Source organism: Mya arenaria, chromosome 6 (assembly GCF_026914265.1).
Source record: "Mya arenaria isolate MELC-2E11 chromosome 6, ASM2691426v1".
NCBI lineage: Eukaryota > Metazoa > Mollusca > Bivalvia > Myida > Myidae > Mya > Mya arenaria.
The window spans coordinates 669,521-697,301 of NC_069127.1; the positions used below are offsets into that span (position 1 = coordinate 669,521).

The following is a 27,781-nucleotide window of genomic DNA, read 5'->3' on the forward strand; positions in this document are numbered from 1 at the left end:
TCCAAAATGGTGGACTATGTAATTTCCGTGATGGATTATTTGATTTATCATCATATTTTTAGAATGTCATGATTTGAATCAAAGTGTAAACGTACGAGGTAAATCCAAGGCCGAGGCCATAATTAAGAACAATGCTTACAGAGCTTGAACAAAGTGTGTACGCCGAGTTATTCCAAACGTGTGACGCCGATGGCTCTGGCAAAATCTCCGGAGGGCATGCATTCGAGTTATTTAGACAGTCAGGATTACCACATGATGTTTTACAGCAGGTGAATATTGGGATAAGAAAACACGTTTTTTGAATTGATTGCATACATACACTGTTATAGCCTGTCTGCTCAATAGTGCACAACACCAGCTGACATTTGTATTTAGCCTAGGCTAAAGGAAGAGTGCCCAATAAGGGACTTGTGGCTGCATTGCATATTTGTTTACTGGAACACTATATCTGCTAAGAAAGCCAACTAGGCAGCTTGTTCATCATTTACATGGTGGATAAACTTAGACAAACGGACAAAACTTAGACAAACGGGCAATTATGGCATGACAGCTTGGCCATATTCTACCTATATTCCATTAATGTCAAACCACTGCTTGGGACCTAGACATGTGCGCATCAAGCTGCAAGATTGTTAGTAAAAGTTGTGAATGAAACAGTACTTTTAAAACCAAAAGTTAAAATAAGGAGGTACAGATTAGGTTTAAGAAATAAAAAGAGTTCCAAAAACAAATGGACTGACAGAAGGCCTGGATAGATATGCAGAGTTATTGCAATCAGGGCTTCTGAAAGCCGACAATTTGCAAGTCTGGACCAATTTGACCTCATCGGGCCGATTTCAGAAACAGAAAATGGATTAAAAATAGATCTGAAATTTGTTCATTTTTTATCTATTTTCCCAAAACAGCTAAGTCAGTAAAAATTGTAATACACAAACCTGGTTTGTCATTCAAAAATCCCCCTGACACCCCTGATAATAATAATAGTGACAAAATCACAACCATTAGATTAACGCGACCATCTGCTTTGTTTATCTATGATGAACACTCGATATCTTCAAATTTGCAGAGATGCTCTAATGGCAGGTACATGTACTTGTTATTTGTTCAACCACATGGTAGAACACAGTAGACCTATGTTGCTGACTGCATAATGCAAATATTTTGGATAATTATTGTTCGCCTTTTTTTCCTTGTCCAAAATAAAACATACTCTTTTACTTATGTTTTGGCTTTGCTAAATTATGGCAGGTTCCAATACACATTTCATTAATCATTACATTAATTAATCGGCAATTATCAATTGGTTATTTATTTCGCCTAATATAAGTACCATCAACTGCACTCCAAACAAACACCTGAGAAACTTATTAACGCATGTATTGAAATGCGTCATACATGTCAGCTGCAGATCAAACGGTACACTTTGTGATGAGCAGTGTAGAGATGAATCGTATCGAAATCAGTCAGTCAAAACTCAGCCTAAAAGTCAAAACTCAGCCAAAAAAAGTTAAGTTTTTCTAAATGTGTATTTCTGATTTTAACACATGCTTGATATATTTTACCAGCAAATGATACTATTAAGCATGAATTTAAAAGGAAGAACAATTAATAATTGTCATATAACTACAACCAATTAATGCATGCCTCTGACTAAACTGGGTTATTAATTGAAGTACATAGCACAAAAATCCTATAAAAAGACTATTAATTTTATCACATCGAAATTTAAATATATATATATCAATGCGAAAGCCTTTTTTAGGTTAAAATAACAACGCTACTTTGTACTTCTCACTAAATTTTGCGATACATCAAATAGTGTCAAACATCACAAATAAACTTTAAAAAACAAACAAACAAAAAACAGTTATTGGACATACACATGTATTAGTATGCTTTTACTTCTCTCCTTCAACACCTATTCCGATGTCAAGGCTGTGATGGACCGGACCTGGGATAGATAATATTAATAGCTCTGGTTTTTCCGATAATAGGGTCCTGGGGTGCGTTTCAATAAAGATTTTTATACCTGCCCCAAAATGGCAATGTTTTGTTGACAGAAGAATCTGAATCAGTTTTTAGCTCTACTGGCCAAAGGCCAGAAGAGCTTATGCGATGGTAATGTGTACGTAGTATGTGCATCCGTGCGTCCATGCGTCCGTGCGTTCGTGCGTCTGTAAACAATTGCTTGTGAACACGATACAGTCTTCAGTTTTGATTGTATCTCGATGAAACTTGTACAGTATCTAGATATCCATTAGAGCTGGGTTCCTTTCGAAAACCAGCCAGATCCGCCCATGCATGCCTAGATTATGGCCCTTGATAGTATAAAAAAATGCTATTGTGTAAACAATTGGTTGTGAACACGATACAGTCTTCAGTTTTTATTGTATCTCAATGAAACTTGTACAGTATCTAGATATCCATTAGAGCTCGGTTCCTTTCGAAAACCAGCCAGATCCGCCCATGAATGCCTAGATTATGGGCCATGAAAGTTTTAAAGAAATGCTCTCTATTTTTAGCCAGGTCTGCATGAGCGAATTCTATTTTTAGCCAAGTTTACATGTACATGTAAATTCAAGTCTAGAGTTAAGGGAGACAATTTGCAAGTCTAGGATTTTGAGAGACATTTTGCTTTTTGCTTCTGCAGCTGATTTTGTGAATTACTCTGCCTTGTTCTTGTTGAAAGCCCAAAGGCCATTTTTTAGCTTTAAGTTCTGTAGTTTGCGCATTCATCTTAACAAAATTGGTTGTGAATGTTTAAGTTATGCACCTGGTGTCATTACTGGCCACACCCAGGGTTCACAGGTTTGGTAAACATAAATCTGGAAAGGTTTTAAAATCTTTTTGTGTGTTCATGCATCCATCTCAGCACAATTGATTGTGAATGTTTGTTCAAATTGATCAATGTTGTTCTAGGATGCCCTTGACTTTGACCTTTTGACCAACTTTTTTTAACTTTTAAAACTACAGAAATTTTTACTATGAGTACAGCTTTGAAAGCATTTTTTTTGTCAGATGACTTTTACTTGGCACATATTAAAATAGTTCATGGAACTAATCTGCTTACAATACTTTCTGGGCTCAGATGTTGAACGTGCTACGTTTTCAGGTAAGCCAAACACAAAACATAAACCATATGTCTGTTGCCTTTTACCCATACATACATGCTCTGGATTGATATGACCACAAAAGCCATGCCAGTAGAGCATAGGCCCTTTTGGGCCTCTTGTTCATTTAAACTATTGTAATTAATGAAAGGTATTGGCTAAAAAATAATTTATGTGTAACTTTTGTGTGTTTATAATACGATTCAGTGTTATTGTATATTAACAGTCGAAGAATACATTTTACATTGGTATGAATAAGACTTGTGGCATTAAGGAGAACATAATGAATGTTTAAAAAGTTCACTTAATGCCCATTTTATATTGTGGCTATTGATCCATACCCTACTGCTGTTTTCTCGGAATTCCCTATCACCATAAAAGACTCGTACAACTTATACCACAAATAAATAAAACCTTTAGATCTGCATGTGTATTCCTTTATAGTATGTTCATAGTAAATTTAAAGACAGTGAGTCATGTCTCAGTTTTACAGGCTATGAAGTTTAATAAACGGCATTGTTTCATTTTTTTCATTTTTCATGTCCGGTGTACACATTTCCAGTTGTAGACTTGGGAGCCTTGTGTTGATTACATTTTACAAAATCACATAAGGGTGTACAATTCCCTTACATTAAAAACTGACTGTGATTCTGAATATAAGTGCAGGTATATATATAATAAATATGAATATTCAGGTACCAATCAATTTGAACAACAGAATGCCAATCAATATAAGAAGAAAGGTACATGTGCACAGTAAGAAGGAGGGGGTCTTTATAATTAAACAAAACGTGTTCTCAATTTTACAGTGTGAGAAATGTCTTCTAGTGCTAGATGTAAGTTACTTGGCTTAAAGAAGCCACTCAAAGATGACTCCCGTCATAAGCAATGCAGTTTATATTTTTGACTTGTAACAATACATTGCATTATACATACACCCACCTTTTTTAGGTTACTGAGCTGTGTGGTGCCAAGAGGCTAGGCCATTTTGGTCGCAGTCAGTTCTACATCGCCCTCAAGTTGATAGCTGTGGCTCAGTGTGGCTTGCCCGTAACTACCGACAGCATCAACTCAGGTACCAACATGCATGTGCCATAGTTAGTATTTATAAGCAGCAGTGTTAGATATTCAGGTTTTCAAGAACTGATGAGCGTCTACATGTATCAATATTAAGACTCACCAGATGATGGGCGGGGTGCAGTGTGTCTAAATATCATTGATGGGCCCGCAGCCTTTTTGGGCAAGACATTGATAGGTCAATATGACCCAGAATGCCTTTCTTCTTTTTTTAAATATAAACTACAATAGAATTTTTTTTTTTAACTTTATTTTGTCTACAAAATTCATATGAATCATAGGAAATTTAAAAAAAGTATACAACAAGCAAAAAACGTTTTTTGTTAGTTTTCTTCAAATTACAATCACTGAAGCTACTTTGAATGTAAGATGTATGACTTGTTTAGTGTGTTAATGTTTGAGTGTGTTTTAGTATCAGCAGATTTTCTGTCCTATTCTGATACCCTTATTAAGCAGGGTTATCTCAAAACATGTAATTGAATTAATAATTTCCCTAGATTTGTTTACTACAATCAGTTTGCATGCTATATTCCAATGCATCTGATGATTAACTTATAAATGTGAATCTATAAGGAACCTGTCTAAACATTTTAGCCAACTAGGTGTCATTTTCAGCAGTGTAAATCACTTTCAAAAGTACCCATTGATCAATTTCATCACAGATGTTAAACTGTCAGGCTGTGTCTGTGTTGTTTTGCAGTTTTTTTGCTGCTTCCTTGTACTGTTTGCCTTTTGGGAAGCCATGAAGAGTGTACTGTATATTTAACATGTGAAAAGTCATGAATTTTTTATGTGATGAGTGTCAATAAATACCGATGCTATTTTTAAAACTTACTGGCTAGACATACCCAGTAGATTTTGAATTGAAAAAATACACAAAAATTCAATGCAATGTACACAACAATATTAATTTCATGCAAGTTTTTTACCATTTTTTTCTTTTTCGGAATAGAATCATCTGGTTTTCTAGTCCCTTTAACGTTAATGTTCTTACAAATAATATTTTAATCTTTGTTTCAGGTGTTGACATCCCTTTACCAAAATTCCATAAAGTATCTCCAAGTGATATTGGTATGTTCACATTTTAATGTCTGAATAATGGTTTTTAAATAAGTAAATTTTGGAAATGGATTAGATGTGCAGCAAATTACATGTACATGTACATACCATTGTGGCATTTTTTTATAGTTATGCCCCTTGATATTTTGAGAGATCCATTTTCCATTATACATCAGGTGCTGCCTCTGGTACTGGCCAGTCCACTGCTGACAGTATTACTGAAAGGTAAGCACATACATGTATTTAACTACTGTGCATAAGTTATGAAGTTATTGTCATGCCATAGTCATCAAATTGGTGAGTCTGTGTATCTTGTGCTAGAGTGCTTCCTCCCATTTGGTTTTGGCATGTCTTGGCTGTTACTTGGCCATGTATCAGGGGATTTTAAAACAACTTTATGCACAAAGTAAACTCTTTGATACGTGTCTGGGTCAAAGGTTAAGGCTACACTTGAAAGACTGCCTTGCTTAGATCTTTTTATGCCCAAAAGGTGGGCATAATGATAATCGCTCTGTCTGTCAGACTCAATTTCTTGTACTTGTGTTTTTAATGGACAGATTTTAAGATCCTTGACACATGTGTTTGACATACAAAGACTAAAAGTATCTTCCATGGCCGAGAGAGTAAGATAGGTTCATTCCGACCCGAGCGTAGGGTGTTTTGCGGAAACAAGGTTAACCGAGTTTCCGCAAAACACCCTGCCCGAGGGTTGGGATAAACCTATCTTACACGAGCGGCTATAGTAGGTGCTTTTTCTCCCACCTCAGTTAGAACAAAATTAAGTAAAAAAAGTTTTTTGCTGGAACTCTTGTGCGTAGTGAAAATAAATGCGTATGGATATGCGATAATTTGTGGTTGTCATGGATACACATGCAGTGATTCAGATTGTGTTATAGTCAAACTGGTCTTCAAATAGTTCTAAGGAGAGTGAAGCATTATTTCTTGAAAGGTGCGTGAAAACTGTTTTATGGTGACATTTGAAGCGAGAAATAATTATTTAGCATTTTTAAATATTGCCACAAGACAAGGTTTCCATGATGCTACAGATGACAGTCTTCAACAAGGGAGGTAATTAAAATGTGGTGACCATTAAAAAGGAGTTCCATACGGGCATTTTATCTTCGCCCATGGGCAAGATACATTTGTGTATAATTTCTAGCATGGTTAAATTATCGGATCTACTTATCTGAGGTGGGAGAAAATGTGATGTGTGCAAGACGGACATGGGTCTTGCACACAACAGGTCGTCTTTGTGGTCAAGGTCACACTTAGTGTTTGTTTACTATGGAATGCTGCATATAAGGACATAAAGAATAACTCGCCACATGTGTTTGACATATCAAGACGACGTGTTGCCTGCAAGACCTGTGTCCCTACCTGGAAGTCAAATGTCACACTTGCTGTTTGTTCACAATGGAATGCTGCATTTATGGATATTCAGTATAGTTGGTCTTGTCTGGGCTGTAACTTTGTCATGCAGAGAGGGATTTCATAATTACTTAACACATGAGTTTTGTATATAAAGATGAGGTGTTGCATGCAAGGCTCAAGTGCCTACTTCAAAGTTCATGGCCACACTGACATGTTTATCATTATGGAAGGCTGCATATGCATATATATACATTATAGGTGGTCGTGTTCAAGTTGTAACTTTGGCATACACTGGGGGATCACGATTGAACTGGATGGCAATTCAGGGTCATTCGTCACTTACTGTGACAGCTCTTGATTATAATTGTAATAACAGCAGACTCAACATTATTGACCTTTCATCAACTAGTTTATCAATGTCTCACCATGCAAAAGGAGACATTTATGTTTATATCTATAATATTTGATTTATTTTAAAATTCAAAACCATGTTTTGTGTACAGAAGTACACACTAATAACTGTGTTAGGTATAATTGAAAACAGCTGGTCCCCTAGTGCTTAGTCTGATACAAACCTATGTATGTTAACAGGCAGTTGCAGGGCCAGCTGCCTCCTCCCCCCAGCTCGGCCAAGAAGGTTCATTCCCGCAACTTGTCTGGGCAATTCCGGGGAGCCCACGCTGAACAACCACCACAACAGGTAAGGGGACTCTGGGTTAAGCTTCTGATTTTAGAAGGAACTCTATTTTTGAAAATGTGTTTGTGCGGTATAAAGAAGGTCAAATATAACAATGCACTGATGATGTTTATATATATATATATAGTAATGATAATTACATGTACGTGTTCATTTTCCTTAGATTTCACCTCTTTATATGAAATAATTATTTTTATCTATAGACGTGTTGCTTTCCATTCCTGCGTTTTAATTGTATTATTTCAATATTTAAATGGCAAGTCAATCAGTGATACATCAAGTCATTGTTTTGGGAAGCATTGTGTGGAAGATTTTTGTTTTTCAGATATTAAAGGATGGTCAGCCTGTTGTGCCCGACACTGTATCTTCTCCATTCCTTGCCAGTCAGTCACAAATCCCCACCCAGGGTCCTCAGCCTAGTGTGCCCCTGAGTGTCCCAATCTCACCCCCCATCTCCCCCCAGGGACCAACCCCTTTTGCTCCAGTAGCCCCAGTGATGACCTCATCTGCTGGGAGCCAGCAGTTGACCTTGACTGGGGGAATACCAGAAGCAGTACAGCAATCTGGGATGGTCAATCAGATACCACTGAGGGGCACAGAGGAGTGGGCTAGATTCGAGAGTGATGATGAAAAACATGGTAATTATAATCTCTTCATATGGTGTTCAAGAGCTTTACTGATTTTTTATATCATTGGATATAAGTTTAAGAGAAACTTTGGCAGAATGTTCAAAAATAGCTTTACGATATTTCTACAAATTTTCTTCTGAAAACGTAAGCTACATACGTACATATCTGATAATAATTGTGAAGCTGATTTCCGGATAACTTGATTGAAAATCATTATCTTCAATATTCAACTGGGTGGTATGAGCAGCTAAAATACAGAGTATGAATGTGTCTATATCGTTAGGTTTGCTGGGCCATGGTAAGAAGGAGGGCTGGGATATGAAACTGCCAGACTTTGACTCCTCCTCATACAGCTCAGACACTGAGAGCGTGGAAGATGTCTGGTCCATCAACGATGAGCAGCGGGAATATTACGTCAAACAGTTTGAATCCGTAGAGCATGACCCCAATGGACACATCTCCGGTCAGTCTCAATGGTTTTTGATTTCACATTATTCATGCAAGCCTTGAACGAGAAACAGGGCTAAATGTTTGGCATGCTTGTTCAACATTATGGGCTTGTTCATTTCTCAAAGCCAAAAGGTGTAGACAACAATTACATAAAAAAGTGCTGCTTCATCCTTGTACGTACATTTTGGTACTTTTCATATTTCCTTCTTTTCATTGTAAATGTGGCATGATTTTACATCGTTTATGAACAAGTAAAGCATGTAAATAATAAAATGTTGCTGGAATTTATTTACATTATCCTTCCATTTAATGTAGAGGATCTTGTTTGGATGGCATATTATTTTTCTAGGTATTTGAACATGAACTGATTTTCATTCTAGGTGTGGTTGCAAAGGAATTCTTTGAAAAATCCAAGTTGACTAATTTGGAACTGTCCAAGATATGGTAAGTTTATTGAAACAAAAATTGGAGTGCAATCATTAACTACGGTACATGTATATACGTAAAGTTTTATGCTATAAAACTGTGATATATATTAAAGTAATCTTAAACAATACATAAAACATTGACCTCTGAAACACCAGACATAGACCTTTGATATGACTAAGTTATATGTTTAATAAAAACCTCTCACTTGAATGGAATAGAAAGTATTAAATGAGTTGATATTGCTAGTTTTAAATCCAACTAATACACTGGGGTCAACCCTGAAGAGGATGACTTGGAAGAAGAAGAAGTCTATATTTATTGAGAGACCAGTTTATTCTCTTCATAAACTACCCTGTACATATCAAAACCTGAATTCATGACAACTTCTCTCCAGATTGACACAGTTTTTTCCATTTTCAAAGTCAGGATTGATCTCTAATACTTCTGTTTTAAGTCAGTGAAATTTTTACTTCTGATAGCTATTCTCATGTTGTTTTTGGTGTTGTCAGGAACCTAGCAGATCTGAATCATGATGGAGCCCTGTCGTTAGAAGAGTTCTGTATCGCGATGCACCTTGTTGTTTTACGCCGTAATGAGATTGAAATCCCCGAGAGACTGCCGTTCTCTCTCATGCCATACAATGCTTTCACCAATGGTACGTGATTGGGTCCTACTAATTTAATATTTAATACTTTAATATTTATGATCATCTAGGTGATTGGTGTTTCTGCAAAGGCAAGTGCAGATACATCATTGTATGCTGGAATTTTGCAACAGCAGAGATAATTAGATGAATACCAATATTTATTTCTCTGATATCTAATGTTTAGAAAAAATTATCATGAATTTAATATGTTGCCAAATTTGATCACAGTATAGTTCATAGGAAAAAAACTTTTTTATCAGTTTTCAGCAAATACATGATTTTATTATTTTCAGATGAGAATGAGCCATTTGCTGCAGACCTTCCTGAAGGTAGCACATTAAAGCGGTTGAGCCCACAGACTCCACCTGCAGGCCACTGGGAGGGTCTCGTGCAGGACTCGCCTGCCGCAGTCTCCAGTAGCGAGGTCTCCTCACCGAGTGTTACCCCTGCAAACTTTGACTTCCAGAAACCTGAACCCTCAGATCCTGTATGTATTACTGTGGTGTAGTCGATGTATTTGTATGATATTTAGTTACTACTGTTGTTGACAATGTTATTGACAATATACATGTATCTCATGTGACATAATGCACTGCTTTATGGGTTTTTTTAAGCTTCCAGCTGTCTGCCTCGACAGGCAAAGAAAAGAAATGAGGTTCCTTACCAATATAATATTGTCGTTTTTCATTTTAAAGGAATTATGTTTACAGAATCTCTTCTAGGAATGATTTTTAGCTTTGCTTTTCTTAAGGTAATAAGTCTGTTCGTCTGTCGGTCACAAATTGTGCCAGCTCAATATCTCTTGAACCTCTTGAAGGATTTTGAAATAACTTGATACAAATGTTCACCATCAAGGAGATAGGTTCAAGGTAAAGGTGACAGACAGTGGTCAAAGGTCATATGACTACATTTTCTGTCCACTCCATATCTCTTGAACCTCTTAAGGATTTGAAATAACCTGCAACAAATGTTCACTATGTTGAGACAATGTGCAGCCGGGAGACATCAGTTTTGGAGTACATAAACAACTGTACAGTTATCTTCGCATTTGGCATCTTTGTGCAAAAAAATTCTCTTCAAAAAAACATTCAAGATTTTGAAATAAAACTTTAATAGTACATATCTTGCCAGAGACAATGCACACATTTATAACAGGGCCCATATGCCGGGATTTGATAATTTAATATAAAATGTTATAAACCGAAAATATCGAACAAAAACTGGAATTCACTCCACGGCAATCTTATTAAAATATGTTTTAATGAACCTTCAGAGTAAACATCTTGTGATGTTTCAGGAGGCCCATATAGTTCAGCCAAAAGCTGTGCGTCTCTCTCCGGACATGTTGAATGAAATGCCTGAGGTTCGGCCAGAAAGGGGTAGGGCGTTTTCAGGTAGACTAACCCTGGGTGATGGACATGTACCCAGCTTTAAACTAACATTGTTTAATCATGTAGCTTGTGGTAAACAACAACAGTGCCCTGTCTCATGGCTTGCTGGATTGGGTGATAATCAATAGGCTTTAATCTGGGCTTCAAGTTAGACAGCTCTTGTAAGACAGTTCTACACAGAGCCATTCCAATAGGGTTTTAGTCGTAACTTCAATTATCTTAAATCTCATGTATAAACATCACAAATGGCAATACATAGTTTATAAATTTCCTCAACTTTGTGATGGCTACAGTTAAATTTGAATCATATATGTAGCAAAATAATGAAACTATGGCACTAAGATAATTGCAATTTACGTCTAAAATCGTCCAAGATCTTAAACAGCCCTCAGGTATTAAAAGCCAGTATGTTAAAAATGTTAAGGTAACCATGTGTTCATGTGTAAAGTTTGTACTCTTTAGTTTACAATATCAATTTTTTTAATACAGATATATTTATAACCATTCAATAGACAAGATGCATTTGTTTCTGACAGTTCTAAATAAAACAAATGATCTGAATAAGCCATGAGAGAGGGCACACACAGTTTACAGTTCTTTGTTTGGAAAATGTAATATTGATTTTGATCATACCGTGTTGAGAGGTCATAAACAATTTCTCTTGTTAATTATTCACTTCACTCCAAGTTTTCAGTTCATTCTTTAGTTTAGCATGGCTGCATGCGACTTGGACATGGGATATTTACATAATGGTAGATGAGATTGTAACTAATAGAATCTTAGATCTTTATGTGTTTGCCTGTAAATGATGCATCATTGGATCGGGATGGATAGACAGGAATGGTGCATCTTGTGTGAGGCATGGTGAAATATTGTGACAGCTGCTGGGAACGTGGATGTAAATTATTTTGTTTATGTGTTTTAAAGGTTTTATTTTATTGATTGTTTTAGCTAGCAAAGGTATGGCCACATTTAAGTATCTAGAACTTGTAGAAATATGAATAAATCTGTTGTATTCAATATTTGCTAACTTGAATCTATTAAGCTTTTATAATACTGTTACTATCGCTTTAAATATATCAGTATAACTGATCAAGAAAGAAATTGCAGTAATATACCTCAAGCAAAAAGGTCTGAATTATTTTCATAATAAAAAGTCTAGTTATGGTCATAGCCTTGGCGTTGTGAGTGATAGCATAGTCTGCAATAACTTCATTATTGGCCATTACTTAAAATTTATAAAATATATTAACATGAGACTTTGTCCACGATTTCCACTTGATTACTATGGCAATATACATACTGTATAAGTGTATCACGTTCCACAACTCTGGCTAGAATCTTTGTTGGGTAATGCCCATTGAAAAACAGAGGGCTGTTGGCATACGTTTCTGATGTGCTTGTACAAATCTTACTTAAATGCCAATCAGGTAAAGCTAGACTTAGCTACTTGTATATTATTACAAATACCTATTACATATTAGAAGTCTCATCAGTACGTCTTTATAGATATTAAAAAACAAACAATTTTAGACTTAGTTAAAAACTGTAAATACTCTTAGCCTTTAGTGTTCATTTACCTTGTATACCCAAACTATATTGACACGCTTAAGTGGAGATAACTGTTGTTTAGTATAGTGTGATAGCTGTTGTTATTTTGTTCAATTCTATAAAATTGGTGCTTGGGTAATTACAGTATGTTCATTGTATAAACAAAAACTCTTGTCTATTTTAGAAAAAAACCTGAGATTATGTGCTAGCCTTTCTGTCATCAGTGGTTGTGTTGTCAAGGTGCTAAATCTTTAAACTTCACCATAACTCAAAAAAAAATTCAAGATATTCAAATAAAACTTTGTAAACATATTGCCAGAGACAATAGGCACATGTTTAGCAATGGAAGGCCCAAATATCTGCCTTTGATAACTGTCAAATTATGTCGGAAGTTTGACTGAAAAAAAAGCACTTAGCGTTGATGATCATCTTGCAGCGCCCCTGGTTTTGTTACCCAGACAGCTTCATTATTCCTGTCATTCTTGTGCCACTCTCTATATATTGTTATTTTTATCGTTAGCTTAAACAGATTATTTGTTGCCTTTTTGTTGTTTTTTTGTTTTACACCATACAAATACATGTACTGTGATATCGTATATTTTTGTGGAAGTCTAATTTTTTATCACCGCCAAATGAATACAAGCTTTTTCTTTCACGGTGGTTGTAACTTCGCACATTCAAATTATAATGAAGTCATAAAAAGATGTAATAAATTAATTCCAAATTTATATTTCTTAAGACTCTTTGAAAATGTTCAGAATTAATGACTGGTCAAGATAAGCTTTCTCATACAGCTGATGATATCGCTGTGGTTTCACCAGTTTGTCATAATATAGGTTATATATTGTCTTAAACAAATGACCAGGAAAGTTCACATCATATTGGTACAAAATCGCATGTTATTATTTAGACTGCTGCATCTGATATGAATCTGCGAATTGTGAACTCTGCATAAAACACGATATTACAGCACTTGTTATCTGTGTGTAGTGTTTGGAGGAGAGACCTTACAAGGGCAACAGTCGTCATCAGTTTCAAATAGAAACCACATTCGTTTTCTTGCCTATAAATCTATGGATTTCAGTACTTCAATACCAAATGAATTCATATGAGTAAAGAAAATAATTCCAAAACAATTCAGATGGCAGTAATGGGCTTGAGATACAGTCTACTTAGAATGCCATGGTGTTATTTATAACACCAACCAGATTAGATTAAAGCAGCAAATTCGAGACTTCAGTATGATATAATTACTGTACAAAAGCATTGCAGACTTCTACTTTGTCACCCTAATATTGAGAATACAAATAATTCTGCATTACAAGTTGTCATTGATGAACTGCAATGGGCAAGTTCTTTATTAAGCTTATTAGACTGCATGTACACTGTGACGACCTTGCAGGGACTCTGTTCTAGCCTGTTGCATGCTGTTTATGCTGTTATGTTGTCCCCTGACAGAGCCAGGTCCACAGAGTCCAGAAAGTAGGGACCTCACCCTCCCCGAGTCTGACCAGCCAGGCGTGACAAAGCTCCGCGCTAACACTGCCACTATGGCGGACACAAATATCATAGATCCCACTGTACACAGCCGTCCAAGACCCCTGGTTAAGAGGAACACAGGTAGAGATCCTCCACACACATCAGCCAGCCGCTTGCTCTCTATAGAAGTGATGATATGAATACATTCGAGCTGCTTCCTGCAAAATAGTACTTCTTGACATGCAAAATTATCTTTGATAGATTACTGTAATGATGTCAAAATATTGGGGTCTGCAGGCGTGCTTTTTGAACCAATATTATCACTAGTAATTAAGTGAATGTTTTTTTGAACAAATTTGTCTTTCATTTTATGTAAAATTGACCCAAAATTGCAGGATGTGGCTCATTTGTAGTGTTAGTGTTTGAAAAGAGACGATACCAGCCTTGCACTTTAGATCAGCATTACATGATCAATATTCTAGAATGTAGTGAGCAGTGCTATGGAATGAATGTCTTCCAGCTTGCATGTTAAGGTAAAATATGAACAGTCAGTATCCATTCAACATTGTGTTTTCAGGATAGGCAGGATAGGGTAGGCCATAACTTTGTCATGACCAAACTGGCAGCACTGGTGGTGGCACCTTGATGCATGTTGCATGCTCTATTTTGTTTTTGAGCTTTGTGTGAACATTTTACTTGCCTGCTTTAAAATGTTATTTTGTTGTTTTTCGCTCCTAAACAAGCTTGTCTGTATGAAATTGTTTAAGGAAAGACATGCTTTTAGCAAAAAGACGAGCAAAAAATGTTTTAATTTGATCATTAGTCATTTTCCCAAGCTAAGCTTCAATCATAAAAATACTTGATTAAAGGTGGTATAAAGATGTTATTCTTGTACAAGTTCTAAATGTATTACTGTGTTATATTTTATGAATGAATTTGTGCGCCTATTTGACTCAAAACAACACGGCTAATAAATACCAGAACTGTGTCCATCTGAAGTCTGCAGTATTCTCTGTTGTTTGTATTTGATAACATGAGAAATAACAACACATGTCCTGGAATGATTTGCATATTTCAGAAAGTAAAGAGTAGAAACGATGAAGAATAATACATAACTATTTTCTGATATACGTCTAGATGTGCTCCATGATTTGTACAGAATTGAACTAGTAACTAGCTTTACTTGGCTGACTGATATTCAATAGTGGTCAGATGGTCAAAATGTTTGTTTTTTAAAAACACAACATAAATAATTTTATAAAGTGCATGTAAGTTGTCTTCAATTTATGGTCATGAGGATGTTCACATAAATGTAATGAAGGCAACAGACACACATATGCCTCTCTGCAGTGAAACAAATGCAAACATTGTAGGTTTAAAAATATAAACATACTGTAAGGGTCAATATTGAATGAAGTCTTAGAACACAGTTGCATTTATAGTTTTGTTGTGTTATCTCTTGGCATACATGTTCAGATATCTGTCATGTGTTGTTGAATGTACAGTTTTATCATTCTTTCATTGTATGGACAGTTCCAGGTGCTATGCCGGGCCACATCCTGCCCCCAGTTCCCCTCTCTAGTCACAACGAGGACCGGTTTACAGTCACTACTAGTGTGGACACTGAACCGCCCGTCCCCCCACCCAGACCTCAAAATCGTAGCATGTCCGTAGACTACAAAGGTAACATGGTAGACACGTTTTTTGTGGCTTGAATAATATTTACTACTCTTGAAAAATGTAAATCTATTTTAAACTGCACAGTGATTATTGAATGATCTTGGCAGTAATACTTTAGTAACGATGTACTGTACATTAGAAACAAGATTCTATTGAGAAATAACTGTCCTATTTTCTAACCAAGAATCTAGCTGACACAGTGTTTACAATGATAGCAGGTAATTACAGAATGATTATTTACATGTCCATAACCTGTTGTTAAGGAAAATTATGACTGCATTCCTGGAGAAATGAGATGTACATAACCATGCCAATACATTTATAAGCAATGCTTTCTGTCTCTCAGCCCCGCCTGCTGTACCCCCTCGAGTATCCGCCAAGGAGGTGAGTAACTGGTGCTGCCTTGGAAAAGCTAACTAGAGAAGTTGTTTGTCGCACATAATTCAAAGTTGACACAATGCCATGATTTAAATGTCATCATAATCATGATCAAGTTGTTATTTAAAAGTTTAAACCATAAACAAATGCCTTTCCCTGTAGTGTGATGACACTGTCCATGAGTTAATGACCTTAAGTGTATAGGTACACTTACCTTTAATAACACAACATATCACTTTTGAAGAATATGAATGGAATATGATTTTGTGATGCTTATTTGCCACTTTACAACAAACCTCTCACACCCACTGACACATTCCTGACAGGCCCCTGGAGCCCAGAAGCTGGCCCACCTGAAGCACCTGGAGCCTGTGCAGTCCCAGGAGGTGCTCAACATCCAACCGGGCTCCACTAACGTGCCCCCGGGCTCGAGCGCTGCACCCACCATCACTGCCATACACCCCAATCAGCATGATCACACTCACTCACAGGAACGGAACAAGGTACACTGAGCTTGTTAAGGATACTTTTTTATGAAAAATTTGGGGAATTAAAGGATTTGTTTGTGATTGCATATATGCTTACTCTGCTCTGTTTTGAGACACTTTGTGTACTTCAATGTGACTTGGTTATGAGGGTTAGGGTTACAGTTGTCTATCTGTAAAGGTTCACGCCGGGGAGAGAGTGATCTAGTGGTATAGGTGTCCACCTCTGTTTCCAAGACATCGTGGGTTTGATCCCAGGGTGAGAGTGGTCTAGTATATGTGTACGCCTGAACCCGAGACATCATGGGTTCTATCCTTATCAGGATGAGAGTGGTCTAATGGAATAGGTGTCCGCCCCCACTCAAGAGGTTGTGGGTTTGATGCCTACTAGGTTGAGAGTGGTCTAATGTTTAAGGTGTCCGCCACACTCAAGAGGTTGTGGGTTTGATGCCCACCCAAAACATGTGTTTGGTCCCTACCACAGTGAGAGTGGTCTAGTGGTATAATTATAGGTGTCATTACCCACCCAAAACATCATGTGTTCGGTCCCTACCACAGTGAGAGTGGTCTAGTGGTATAATTATAGGTGTCATTACCCACCCAAAACATCATGTGTTCGGTCCCTACCTCAGTGAGAGTGGTCTTGTGGTATAATTATAGGTGTCATTACCCACCCAAAACATCATGTGTTCGGTCCCTACCTGAGTGAGAGTGGTCTAGTGGTATAATTATAGGTGTCATTACCCACTCAAAACATCATGTGTTCGGTCCCTACCTCAGTGAGAGTGGTCTAGTGGAATAATTATAGGTGTCATTACCCACCCAAAACATCATGTGTTCGGTCCCTACCACAGTGAGAGTGGTCTAGTGGTATAATTATAGGTGTCATTACCCACCCAAAACATCATGTGTTCGGTCCCTACCTCAGTGAGAGTGGTCTTGTGGTATAATTATATGTGTCATTACCCACCCAAAACATGTGTTCGGTCCCTACCTCAGTGAGAGTGGTCTTGTGGTATAATTATATGTGTCATTACCCACCCAAAACATCATGTGTTCGGTCCCTACCTCAGTGAGAGTGGTCTTGTGGTATAATTATAGGTGTCATTAACCACCCAAAGCATCATGTGTTCGGTCCCTACCACAGTGAGAGTGGTCTAGTGGTATAGGTGTCATTACCCACCCAAAACATCATGTGTTCAATCCCTACCTCAGTGAGAGTGGTCTAGTGGTATAGGTGTCATTACCCACCCAAAACATCATGTGTTTGGTCCCTACCTCAGTGAGAGTGGTCTTGTGGTATAGGTGTCATTACCCACCCAAAACATCATGTGTTCGGTCCCTACCTCAGTGAGAGTGGTCTAGTGGTATAGGTGTCATTACCCACCCAAAACATCATGTGTTCGGTCCCTACCTCAGTGAGAGTGGTCTAGTGGTATAATTATAGGTGTCATTACCCACCCAAAACATCATGTGTTCGGTCCCTACCTCAGTGAGAGTGGTCTAGTGGTATATGTGTCATTACCCACCCAAAACATCATGTGTTCGGTCCCTACCACAGTGAGAGTGGTCTAGTGGTATAGGTGTCATTACCCACCCAAAACATCATGTGTTCGGTCCCTACCTCAGTGAGAGTGGTCTAGTGGTATAGGTGTCATTACCCACCCAAAACATCATGTGTTCGGTCCCTACCTCAGTGAGAGTGGTCTAGTGGTATAATTATAGGTGTCATTACCCACCCAAAACATCATGTGTTCGGTCCCTACCTCAGTGAGAGTGGTCTAGTGGTATAATTATAGGTGTCATTACCCACCCAAAACATCATGTGTTCGGTCCCTACCTCAGTGAGAGTGGTCAAGTGGAATAATTATAGGTGTCATTACCCACCCAAAACATCATGTGTTCGGTCCCTACCTCAGTGAGAGTGGTCTAGTGGTATAATTATAGGTGTCATTACCCACCCAAAACATCATGTGTTCGGTCCCTACCTCAGTGAGAGTGGTCTAGTGGTAAAGGTGTCATTACCCACCCAAAACATCATGTGTTCGGTCCCTACCTCAGTGAGAGTGGTCTAGTGGTATAGGTGTCATTACCCACCCAAAACATCATGTGTTCGGTCCCTACCTCAGTGAGAGTGGTCTAGTGGTATAGGTGTCATTACCCACTCAAAACATCATGTGTTCGGTCCCTACCTCAGTGAGAGTGGTCTAGTGGTATAATTATAGGTGTCATTACCCACCCAAAACATCATATGTTCGGTCCCTACCTCAGTGAGAGTGGTCAAGTGGAATGATTATATGTGTCATTACCCACCCAAAACATCATGTGTTCGGTCCCTACCTCAATGAGAGTGGTCAAGTGGTATAGGTGTCATCCCCCACCCAAGAGGTTGTGGGTTCAATTCCTACCAGTGTGAGAGTGGTATAGGTGTCCGCCCCGCCCCACCATAGAGGTTGTGGGTTCCATCCCTACCAGGGTTAGAGTGGTCTAGTGGTATAGGTGTCCACCACACCCAAGAGGATGTGGGTTCCATCCCTACCAGGGTTAGAGTGGTCTAGTGGTATAGGTGTCCACCACACCAAAGAGGATGTGGGTTCCATCCCTACCAGGGTTAGAGTGGTCTAGTGGTATAGGTGTCCGCCCCGCCCCACCATAGAGGTTGTGGGTTCCATCCCTACCAGGGTTAGAGTGGTCTAGTGGTATAGGTGTCCACCACACCAAAGAGGATGTGGGTTCCATCCCTACCAGGGTTAGAGTGGTCTAGTGGTATAGGTGTCCACCACACCCAAGAGGATGTGGGTTCCATCCCTACCAGGGTTAGAGTTGTCTAGTGGTATAGGTGTCCACCACACCAAAGAGGATGTGGGTTCCATCCCTACCAGGGTTAGAGTGGTCTAGTGGTATAGGTGTCCACCACACCAAAGAGGATGTGGGTTCCATCCCTACCAGGGTTAGAGTGGTCTAGTGGTATAGGTGTCCATCCAACCCAAGAGGATGTAGGTTCCATCCCTACCAGGGTGAGAGTGGTCTAGTGGTAAAGGTGTCCGCCACACCCAAAAAGATGTGGGTTCCATCCCTTCCTGGGTTAGAGTGGTCTAGTGGTATAGGTATCCGCCACACCCAAAAGGATGTGGGTTCCTTCCCTACCAGGGTGAAAGTGGTAATGGTGTCCACCACACCCAAGAGGATGTGGGTTTGGTGCCTTCCAGGGTAAAGTGGTCTAGTGGTATAGGTGTCTGCCCCACCCAAGAGGATGTGGGTTCCATTCCTACCAGGGTGAGAGTTGTCTAGTTGTATAGGTGTCTGCCACACCCAAGAGGATGTGGGTTTGATCCCTACCAGGGTGTCCGGTGAGAGTGGTCTAGTGATATAGGTGTCTGCCACACCCACGAGGATGTGGGTTTGATCCCTATCAGGGTGAGAGTGGTCTAGTGGTATAGGTGTCTGCCACACCCAAGAGGATGTTGGTTTGATCCCTACCAAGGTGAGAGTGGTCTAGGTGTCCGCCACACCCAAGAGGATGTGGGTTTGATCCCTGTCAGGGTGAGAGTGGTCTAGTGGTATAGGTACCTGCCACACCCAAGAGGATGTGGGTTTGATCCCTACGAGGGTGAGAGTGGTCTAGTGGTATAAGTATCTGCCACACCCAAGAGGATGTGGGCTTGATCCCTACCAGGGTGAGAGTGGTCTAGTGGTTTAGGTGTCTGCCACACCCAAGAGGATGTGGGTTTGATCCCTACCAGGCTGAGAGTGGTCTAGTGGTTTAGGTGTCTACCGCACCCAAGAGGATGTGGGTTTGATCCCTACCAGGCTGAGAGTGGTCTAGGTGTCCGCCACACCCAAGAGGATGTGGGTTTGATCCATGTCAGGTTGAGAGTGGTCTAGTGGTTTAGGTGTCTGCCACACCCAAGAGGATGTGGGTTTGATCCCTACCAGGGTGAGGGTGGTCTAGGTGTCTGCCACACCCAAGAGGATGTGGGTTTGATCCCTACCAGGGTGAGAGTGGTCTAGAAGTTTCGGTGTCTGCCACACCCAAGAGGATGTGGGTTTGATCCCTACCAGGGTGAGGGTGGTCTAGGTGTCTGCCACACCCAAGAGGATGTGGGTTTGATCCCTACCAGGGTGAGAGCGGTCTAGTGGTATAGGTGTCTGCCACACCCAAGAGGATGTGGGTTTGATCCCTACCAGGGTGAGAGCGGTCTAGTGGTATAGATGTCTGCCACACCCTAGAGGATGTGGGTTTGATCCCTACCAGGGTGAGAGTGGTTTAGTGGTATAGGTGTCAGCCACACCCAAGAGGATGTGGGTTTGATCCCTACCAGGGTGAGAGTGGTCTAGTGGTTTGGGTGATTGCCCCCAGCCAAGGTCAAGACCTCTCAAAAAGGGTACCAGTACTGGTTCCCTGCCAACTGGAGAGCGATTCATGTCAGCTTTCAGCTGTCTTCCCAAATGTAGTTTATTCAAAATCATTAAAACTAATCACTTGATTAGGATACTCTGTCTCATTTTTATCCTGTTTGTCTGTGCAATTGATGCATGTAACATTGTGATATTATGTGAGTAACACAAGTTTTGATTTCCTCTGTGAAATATGGTCAAGAAAAATGGATGGGATTGAACTGTGTATCAAAGCTAATCTTCTGGTAGGATTTTAATAATTAGGCAATTCTCATTATTGTTCTCTCTATCTTTGCAGGCTGGTTATGATGGCGGAGGTGAGTTATTTCTCAACTTGTAGAGCCAGTTGTAGATTTACACAAATATCATATCATTACTTTTTTTTATTTACTATTACATTTGGCATATTTTCAAGATCCAAAATGTACCTTTGCCATACCAGTGATGATGAGACAGCAAAGTCAATATGTTTGAAATATTGTGCATCCATGTAGATTGATTATCACAGAAAGTGTGCTTCTATGGCTTGTATTATATACCTTACCAATCACAAGTATTGATTCTGTCTATAAGTTAATGAACGCATACTTTGTATTACAGATGGGGGTGCAGACTTAAAGGTAAGCGGAGCGAGTTTTTGTTTTGCTTAGTACTGCCAGAATAAGGAAGGAATTACCGTATATGAGGCTTATGTATTACATGACTTGATGCTCTTTTGTTCAAATTGAAACTGAGGTATTGTGGGATTTATGATTAAACTTGAAGGTACTCACATAGAAGTTGGTACACGTTTCAAATGACAATATGTATAAATGTACATACTGGTACTTCCCTTCTCCTTTTGAGTGATTCCTTGAAATCGTATCAGGGTAACATGCACAGAGCCTGGTCGATCACCATTTAAATTGGGCTGACAACCCTGTTTTGGGGCTTTTACTTTCTAAATTCCTGTTTAAACTGCATGGCAGATGCAGTCAGGTCAAGCCATAATGCAGACAAAAGGCAAGCACAGACCTCAAAAACTCTTAACACCTCCCTTCCCATACCTCCTTCAATTGCCCCTTTGCCAACTGAGAATAGCAGACAAGCCTTAGCTACCACCTGTGTTAACTTGTGTTTGATGTTCCAGACTGCAGTGGCATGGGACCTGCTAGGCCCAGACTTCCAGGATGGATCGGCTGAGAGACAGACAGAGTTCATACTGGCTGCACAGAGGTTAGATACCTACATGTATAGCCTAAAGTCTAAGAATTGTATGAGAATACTAAGCCTTCTTATAGGGTGATGATGAATCTACCGGATATATGTTTTAAGGTTATTTATTCCAACATTCACTTTGGATGGGGGAACAATTTTAAGATTAAAGCCTTGGATAAAAAAAATGCAGTTGCCTTTTGAATACTATAAATATCAAAGGACAGACTAGATTTAATCAGTAATTGACATTCATGAAATGACTAGCAGTGAAATTGCAACATTTATCCCTGAGATGATTTGCAGGTACATCTTACAAGTAACTTTGTCTTATTTACAAGATTTAGTTTGTAACCAGAATAAACTTTGGTGATATTTTCTAATACACAGACAAGCCAGTCGAGATAAGAAAGAGTTACAGATGGCGATACGAACACACAAGGAGCGAAACTCAACGTTGTCCAGGCTCAACTCTGAGCTGAACCAGGAGTTACAGGAGGTCATGGAACAGAGAATTGCCCTGGAGATACAGCTGGAACATCTGCGCCCCTTCTCCAGCTATCATACGCACCATAACTCATGAAAGCTTACTCTTTCAGACGTTAACAACGGGCAAAAACAAAAATTGGGACATTTCATTTTTGGTCACCTAGTGGGTGAAATTAACCCAAGCAGTTGTAAGATGATTTAATTTTAATTTTGGATTGTCCGGCTTGTTAGGATTTTAAAGCAATATAGTAAGGTCATGGGCATACAAACCATGGTTTACGGGTGTGTGGTAATGTGAGGATCAGGGCTTATTGCTCAACTTGCTGGTTGCCTCCCCTGCATTGTTGCATAAAGTCTGGTTATTTCCCTTACATTGCAGATACAGACTGATTGCAGATTAAATCATAGTACAAAATGTTAACTATATGTATTAACTGCCAAATATTTTCTTTTCAACATCATCATCTTGATTGATACTGCTCTATGAAATAGACCAATTATATAATTGCTTCAAACTTATTATTTCCATTTGAAATTTATGATCACATGTTCGATGTTAGGGTGTGTATAAGCTGGCAAAATAGTCTGTGTTTCCACGGTAGTAGTCAGTGTTTGCCCTGGCGCTGTTGTGCACGGTGTGTGTATATAGGGAGATGGACCCTGGGATAGATTGCAATATACTCTTCACAAATATTACTGTGCTGACAATTAGTCATTATTGTAGTGTCACTCGTATCTTCAATAAAGTGTGTGCTTTAAGCTGCCTCCTTCGTGTGATCACATGTATAATGTCAGTTGTTTTTATTGCATGATTACTAATTGTGTGTGTCAGATACTGTTGAACCAATGTTTTTCACAATTTCTTCATTATTATTCAATACTTTTTAGACTTATTTGAATGAAATGTGTAATTTTGGATGAAATTTCTTGATTATCAAAAACTTTGATTCCTCAGTATGTGAAACAAACAATAATTTATCAACATTTTATTTCTCGTCAAATATGATCTATTACCATTTACTTGTTCAAAAATGTTCATTCAATACGAATGAAAATTGTGTGCATTTAAGTCAGTCTTAGTGTCTGTGTTTGTTTCAATGTTTTCAAATTATGTCATTTAAATTTCTGTCCTGGCTCTCCGAATGAAATGAATTTTATTCTTGTTACTTATTGTAATCTGCATGTTCATAGTATTGCATCTATCTCATAAAATGTGTATAGTACAAGGAATGGTGTACCCCTGTTAAAATGAAAATCAAACAGATGTAATTATGGATTATATTGGCCTAGTTATTTATGATACATGTCTGTAGTGTACTCCCAAGTATCTATATCTTGATTTTGTCATCGGTTAGGACTAATGTGTCTTAATAATACTGTGGAAATGTTATCAATGAGTGTACAACAAAAATATGGTAACATCAACAGTTTCAGTTCAATATCTTCCGAGTGTCTCTTGGTACCAAAACATGACCGAGTTCCTTTAAGGTGTGTACATGTTTTCTGGTAGATTGATAACATGTTCCTCCATAGAGTATGGCCCGTTCTTTAATTACATTTCAGCAAATGTTTGTTAATTCTAATTCAAGTTCAAAGATACTTTATAAAGTAGACAGTCAATATACAGTCAATAAATAAACATGAGTCATGGAGTTAACAGTTAAAAGATGTTTGATACAAGTTGAAACATGTGGTGGATGTTGTTGCTTTGATTAGCATGGTTGGTAATAATGGAATACCCCTACATAAACATGTACGAAGCTAGTAATCTTGATGCATTTAAATATTAACCCATATAAGTGGAATATGTGTTGTCTTCCAAGAAGATTTGATTTATGTGTGATCCTGTTCATGGAACATTCCCCATATGCTTGTCATGTTGATATGGGGTTTTAATGATTGGAATAATCGTATTTGAAGATAAGGATCTATTTTATTATTAATGTGTACGGTATATATATGAGATGTACGGTATAAACATATATTTATATATATCTATATATGAGATTGCCCAAGCAATAACCCAGACGTCACTGTGTACTACATAACTGTGTACTACATAACTGTGTGCTACACATTTATACAATGTTTTAAAGGTAACAATTATGTTACAAGTAATAAAGGCATGAAGATCAAACCTATTATATAATATTTTATCATATACCATTATACAAGTTTCGAAGTGTTTTGTTTTTGTGTCGCCTGCAAAGCATGGCACACATATAGGGATTCATTGTTCGCACCATTGGCCCCAGTAACTTTTAACTTCTAATGTGAAGTCTTCAAACTTGGTTAGTTCATTGGCCGTGATCAGGAGATGACCTCTATTGAGTTTGGGGTCAAGGTCATGGTAATCTTTCCTAGAAAATAATGATGGGTCCACTGACAGGCTACACATTCAATACACAGAATTCTAGCATATATTATCGTTATGACAAATAATTTTGGTGTACACAATATGTAATGGTAGAATGTAACCATTTTAATCATTGCAGTTGCACATTATGGATATAATATGGCATTATTTGGGAGGTGATCTACTAGTATATCTTTTATAGGTTCTCTTGCCTTTCATCTTTACTAATCTTTATCTTCATGTTGTAAGTTTAGTCCTACTGCTTAATGCTGCTGCGATACATTTTATTATGATTTTAGATGCTATGGAAATTAAGTATGCCATACTGGAGAGATTATAACAAAATGGCAAGCTGTGTATTTTTAGTTATGGCCCTTATGTCAACTTACTGAACACGTGCCGTGTGAAATGACTGCTTTCATGTAGAACTGATAAGCCGCTTTCTGTGAGGCCTCTGGCAGCCAGATAGGTCTGTTTTGTCTTGGAAAGTATATGTCAGGGCTCAGCACATGATGGACGTAACTCCTATTTCATTATGGAGTTGTGTCAGTCTTAGGCTGAGCTAGTATGTATCTCAAATGAACGCAAATGGGTTTACTTGTTGTGTTTATTTTTCTCTTTGCTGATAGCTATTGTAAACTTAGAATTGCCATAGGTGGAAAACATTCTAAATTAGCTTACTGTCTTTTGGAATATCTGTAAATTTTGGAACCTTTCCATTGGTGCATTCGTGAATAATAATTATATTCATACAAAGTTATGTGGATTGCTGTTATGTATGTAAATAATTTTTATTTTAATGCATATCTGTTATATAACTTGTTTCAAATATACTTGTAATAAATCCAAAACGACCATATGAAATTGTTGTACTTGATTATGTGCCCCCTGAAAGGGAAAACCTGGTAAATATTTCCCAGTATGCATTTGGCAATGTAGTAAGATAAGAGATATATTTGAAGTTAGTAAGGCCAGAAACACCAGCTGGCAGAGCCTTTTTAACCAACTTTTTTCAACATTATGTAAAGGGCCCTTATCCATGAAAATTTAAGTGCAAATGTTCAACTTGGTGAAAGATTACCAGTTTTAAGCTTACCAGTTCTTTATTTTAAAAAAAAACACCTTTATTTTTCATCAACTTGATTTATATGTTATTCTAATTTGTACCCTGTTCTCGACTTTTTAGCTCACCTTAGCCGTAGGCTAAGGGTGAGCTATTAGGATCGATGATTGTCCGTCGTCTGTCGTCCGTCCTTAGTTTGTTAACACTCTAGTGGTCACATTTTTGCCTCAATTGTCACAAACTTTGGTCAGGATGTTTGTCCCAGTAATAAGTCGGACCAGTTCGAATATGGGTCATCTGGGGTCAAAAACTAGGTCACAGAGCCCAAATATGGAAAAACATTGTTAACAATCTAGAGGTAACATTTTCAGCCCAAATGTCCTGGAAATTTGTCAGAAAGATTGATTCGTTGATTTCTAGCTCAAGTTCGAATATGAGACATCTGGAGTCAAAAACTAGGTCACAGAGCCCAAATATGGAAAAACCTTGTTAACACTTTAGAAGTTACATTTTTAGCCCAAATATCCTGGATATATGTCAGAAAGGTTGTTTTGATGATTTCTAGCTCAAGTTCGAATATGGGTCATCTGGGGTCAAAAACTAGGTCACAGTCCAAATATGGAAAAACTTTGTTAACACTCAAGAGGTAACATTTTCAGCCCAAATATCCTGGAAATTTGTCTGAAAGGCTGTTTCGATGATTTCTAGCTCACGTTCGATTGTGGGTCATCTGGGGTCAAAAACTAGGTCACAGAGCCCAAATATGGAAATACCTTGTTAACACCCTAGACGTAACATTTTTAGCCCAAATATCTTGGAAATTGTAAGAGTTATTGCCCTCTGTATCTTTATAAACAAATATATATTTGTCATGTGTTTAAAACACTGGACATGTAATAGTTCCACCTATGGTGTATGGAAGGGCAGACAGGTACCATCCAGTTTGTAGTCCGATCAATTACTTTAGAACCCTTTGTCCAATCATGACCAAATTTGGTCAGAATGTGTATTAACGTGTTTGATGATTAGCAAAATTGCTGTAGATATCCGAGAGTTATTGCGCTTTAATCATAGAAATTACGTAAAATTGCTCTTGTCCTATCAATAACTTTTTAAGCATTTGTCCAATCATCACAAAATTTGGTGAGAATGTGAAAGGGTATAAAACATCAGAGAAGCCAAATCTCTGTTATTGCCCTTTATTTATCAACAAGTCTATAGCACAAAGTTTTACTGAGGTTAGCGATATAGGGCCATCTCGGCACTCTTGTTTATGTTATTGGTGTAAAGTTTATTTTCTTCAGATTCAATTTGGAAAAACTCGTCACTAAGATGCTTTATGAATAAGGCTCCGGCTGTGTAACCCCTAGAAAGAGGAATACAAATTATTGAGACACAAACTCGTATATATTATATGCATACTGTACGAGATAAGACAGATATATGACATTTACATTAATAAAATAAATATACATGATATTTATCAATATGAACGAAAGACATTCATAGAAAAACAATGATCTTCAAAACATTAAATACAGTTATATTAACAAATGCAAATGTTTAATCAAGTAAAAAGAAAATTGAAAATTAAATACAATGCTAATCCCAACGTGCGATGCGACGAATGCAATACAAGGTGCGTTGTATAAGCTGCGTATTTGCATGATAATGAGGAATGGACTTGGCGTCCTTTTTAATAAAATGCGGTTTACAAATGTCCTCAAGATTCGGGTTCTGTTTTAGAGTGATTAATTCAGTAGTCGGAATTCCTAATCTCGGGATACCTGTTCTTTAGTCTCGTTCACAGGAATCGATAAACTAAATCGTCGAAGTACAAACATGACTT

At 38.1% G+C, this 27,781-nt stretch overlaps 1 protein-coding gene across 3 annotated transcripts; it reads left to right on the forward strand.

Annotated features, from left to right (window-relative positions):
- Positions 1–7: 7 nt before the first annotated feature.
- On the forward strand, positions 8–25,727 carry LOC128238453 (ralBP1-associated Eps domain-containing protein 2-like). Of its 3 annotated transcripts, XM_052954382.1 has the most exons (19): positions 8–269; positions 4,062–4,185; positions 5,208–5,258; positions 5,423–5,471; positions 7,209–7,317; positions 7,640–7,952; positions 8,227–8,406; positions 8,774–8,837; positions 9,332–9,477; positions 9,762–9,955; positions 10,766–10,847; positions 13,869–14,030; positions 15,423–15,572; positions 15,916–15,953; positions 16,274–16,450; positions 21,129–21,147; positions 21,431–21,450; positions 21,960–22,045; positions 22,415–25,727. In XM_052954382.1, exons 1-19 carry the CDS (start codon positions 132–134, stop codon positions 22,605–22,607), a joined length of 2,295 nt encoding a protein of 764 aa, XP_052810342.1. In that variant the 5' UTR covers positions 8–131; the 3' UTR covers positions 22,608–25,727. The 3 variants fall into 3 exon arrangements, with proteins under 3 accessions (XP_052810342.1, XP_052810343.1, XP_052810344.1); XM_052954383.1 differs by lacking the exon at positions 13,869–14,030 and having other exon boundaries at positions 10,766–10,862; XM_052954384.1 differs by lacking the exon at positions 13,869–14,030.
- Positions 25,728–27,781: the final 2,054 nt, after the last annotated feature.

Coding starts and splice junctions, on each gene's coding strand:
- LOC128238453 (XM_052954382.1), top strand. CDS start 132: ATGCTTACAGAGCTTGAACAAAGTGTGTACGCCGAGTTATTCCAAACG. Junction 7,953..8,226: donor GAGTGATGATGAAAAACATG/GTAATTATAATC, acceptor CTATATCGTTAG/GTTTGCTGGGCCATGGTAAG. Junction 14,031..15,422: donor CCTGGTTAAGAGGAACACAG/GTAGAGATCCTC, acceptor TTGTATGGACAG/TTCCAGGTGCTATGCCGGGC.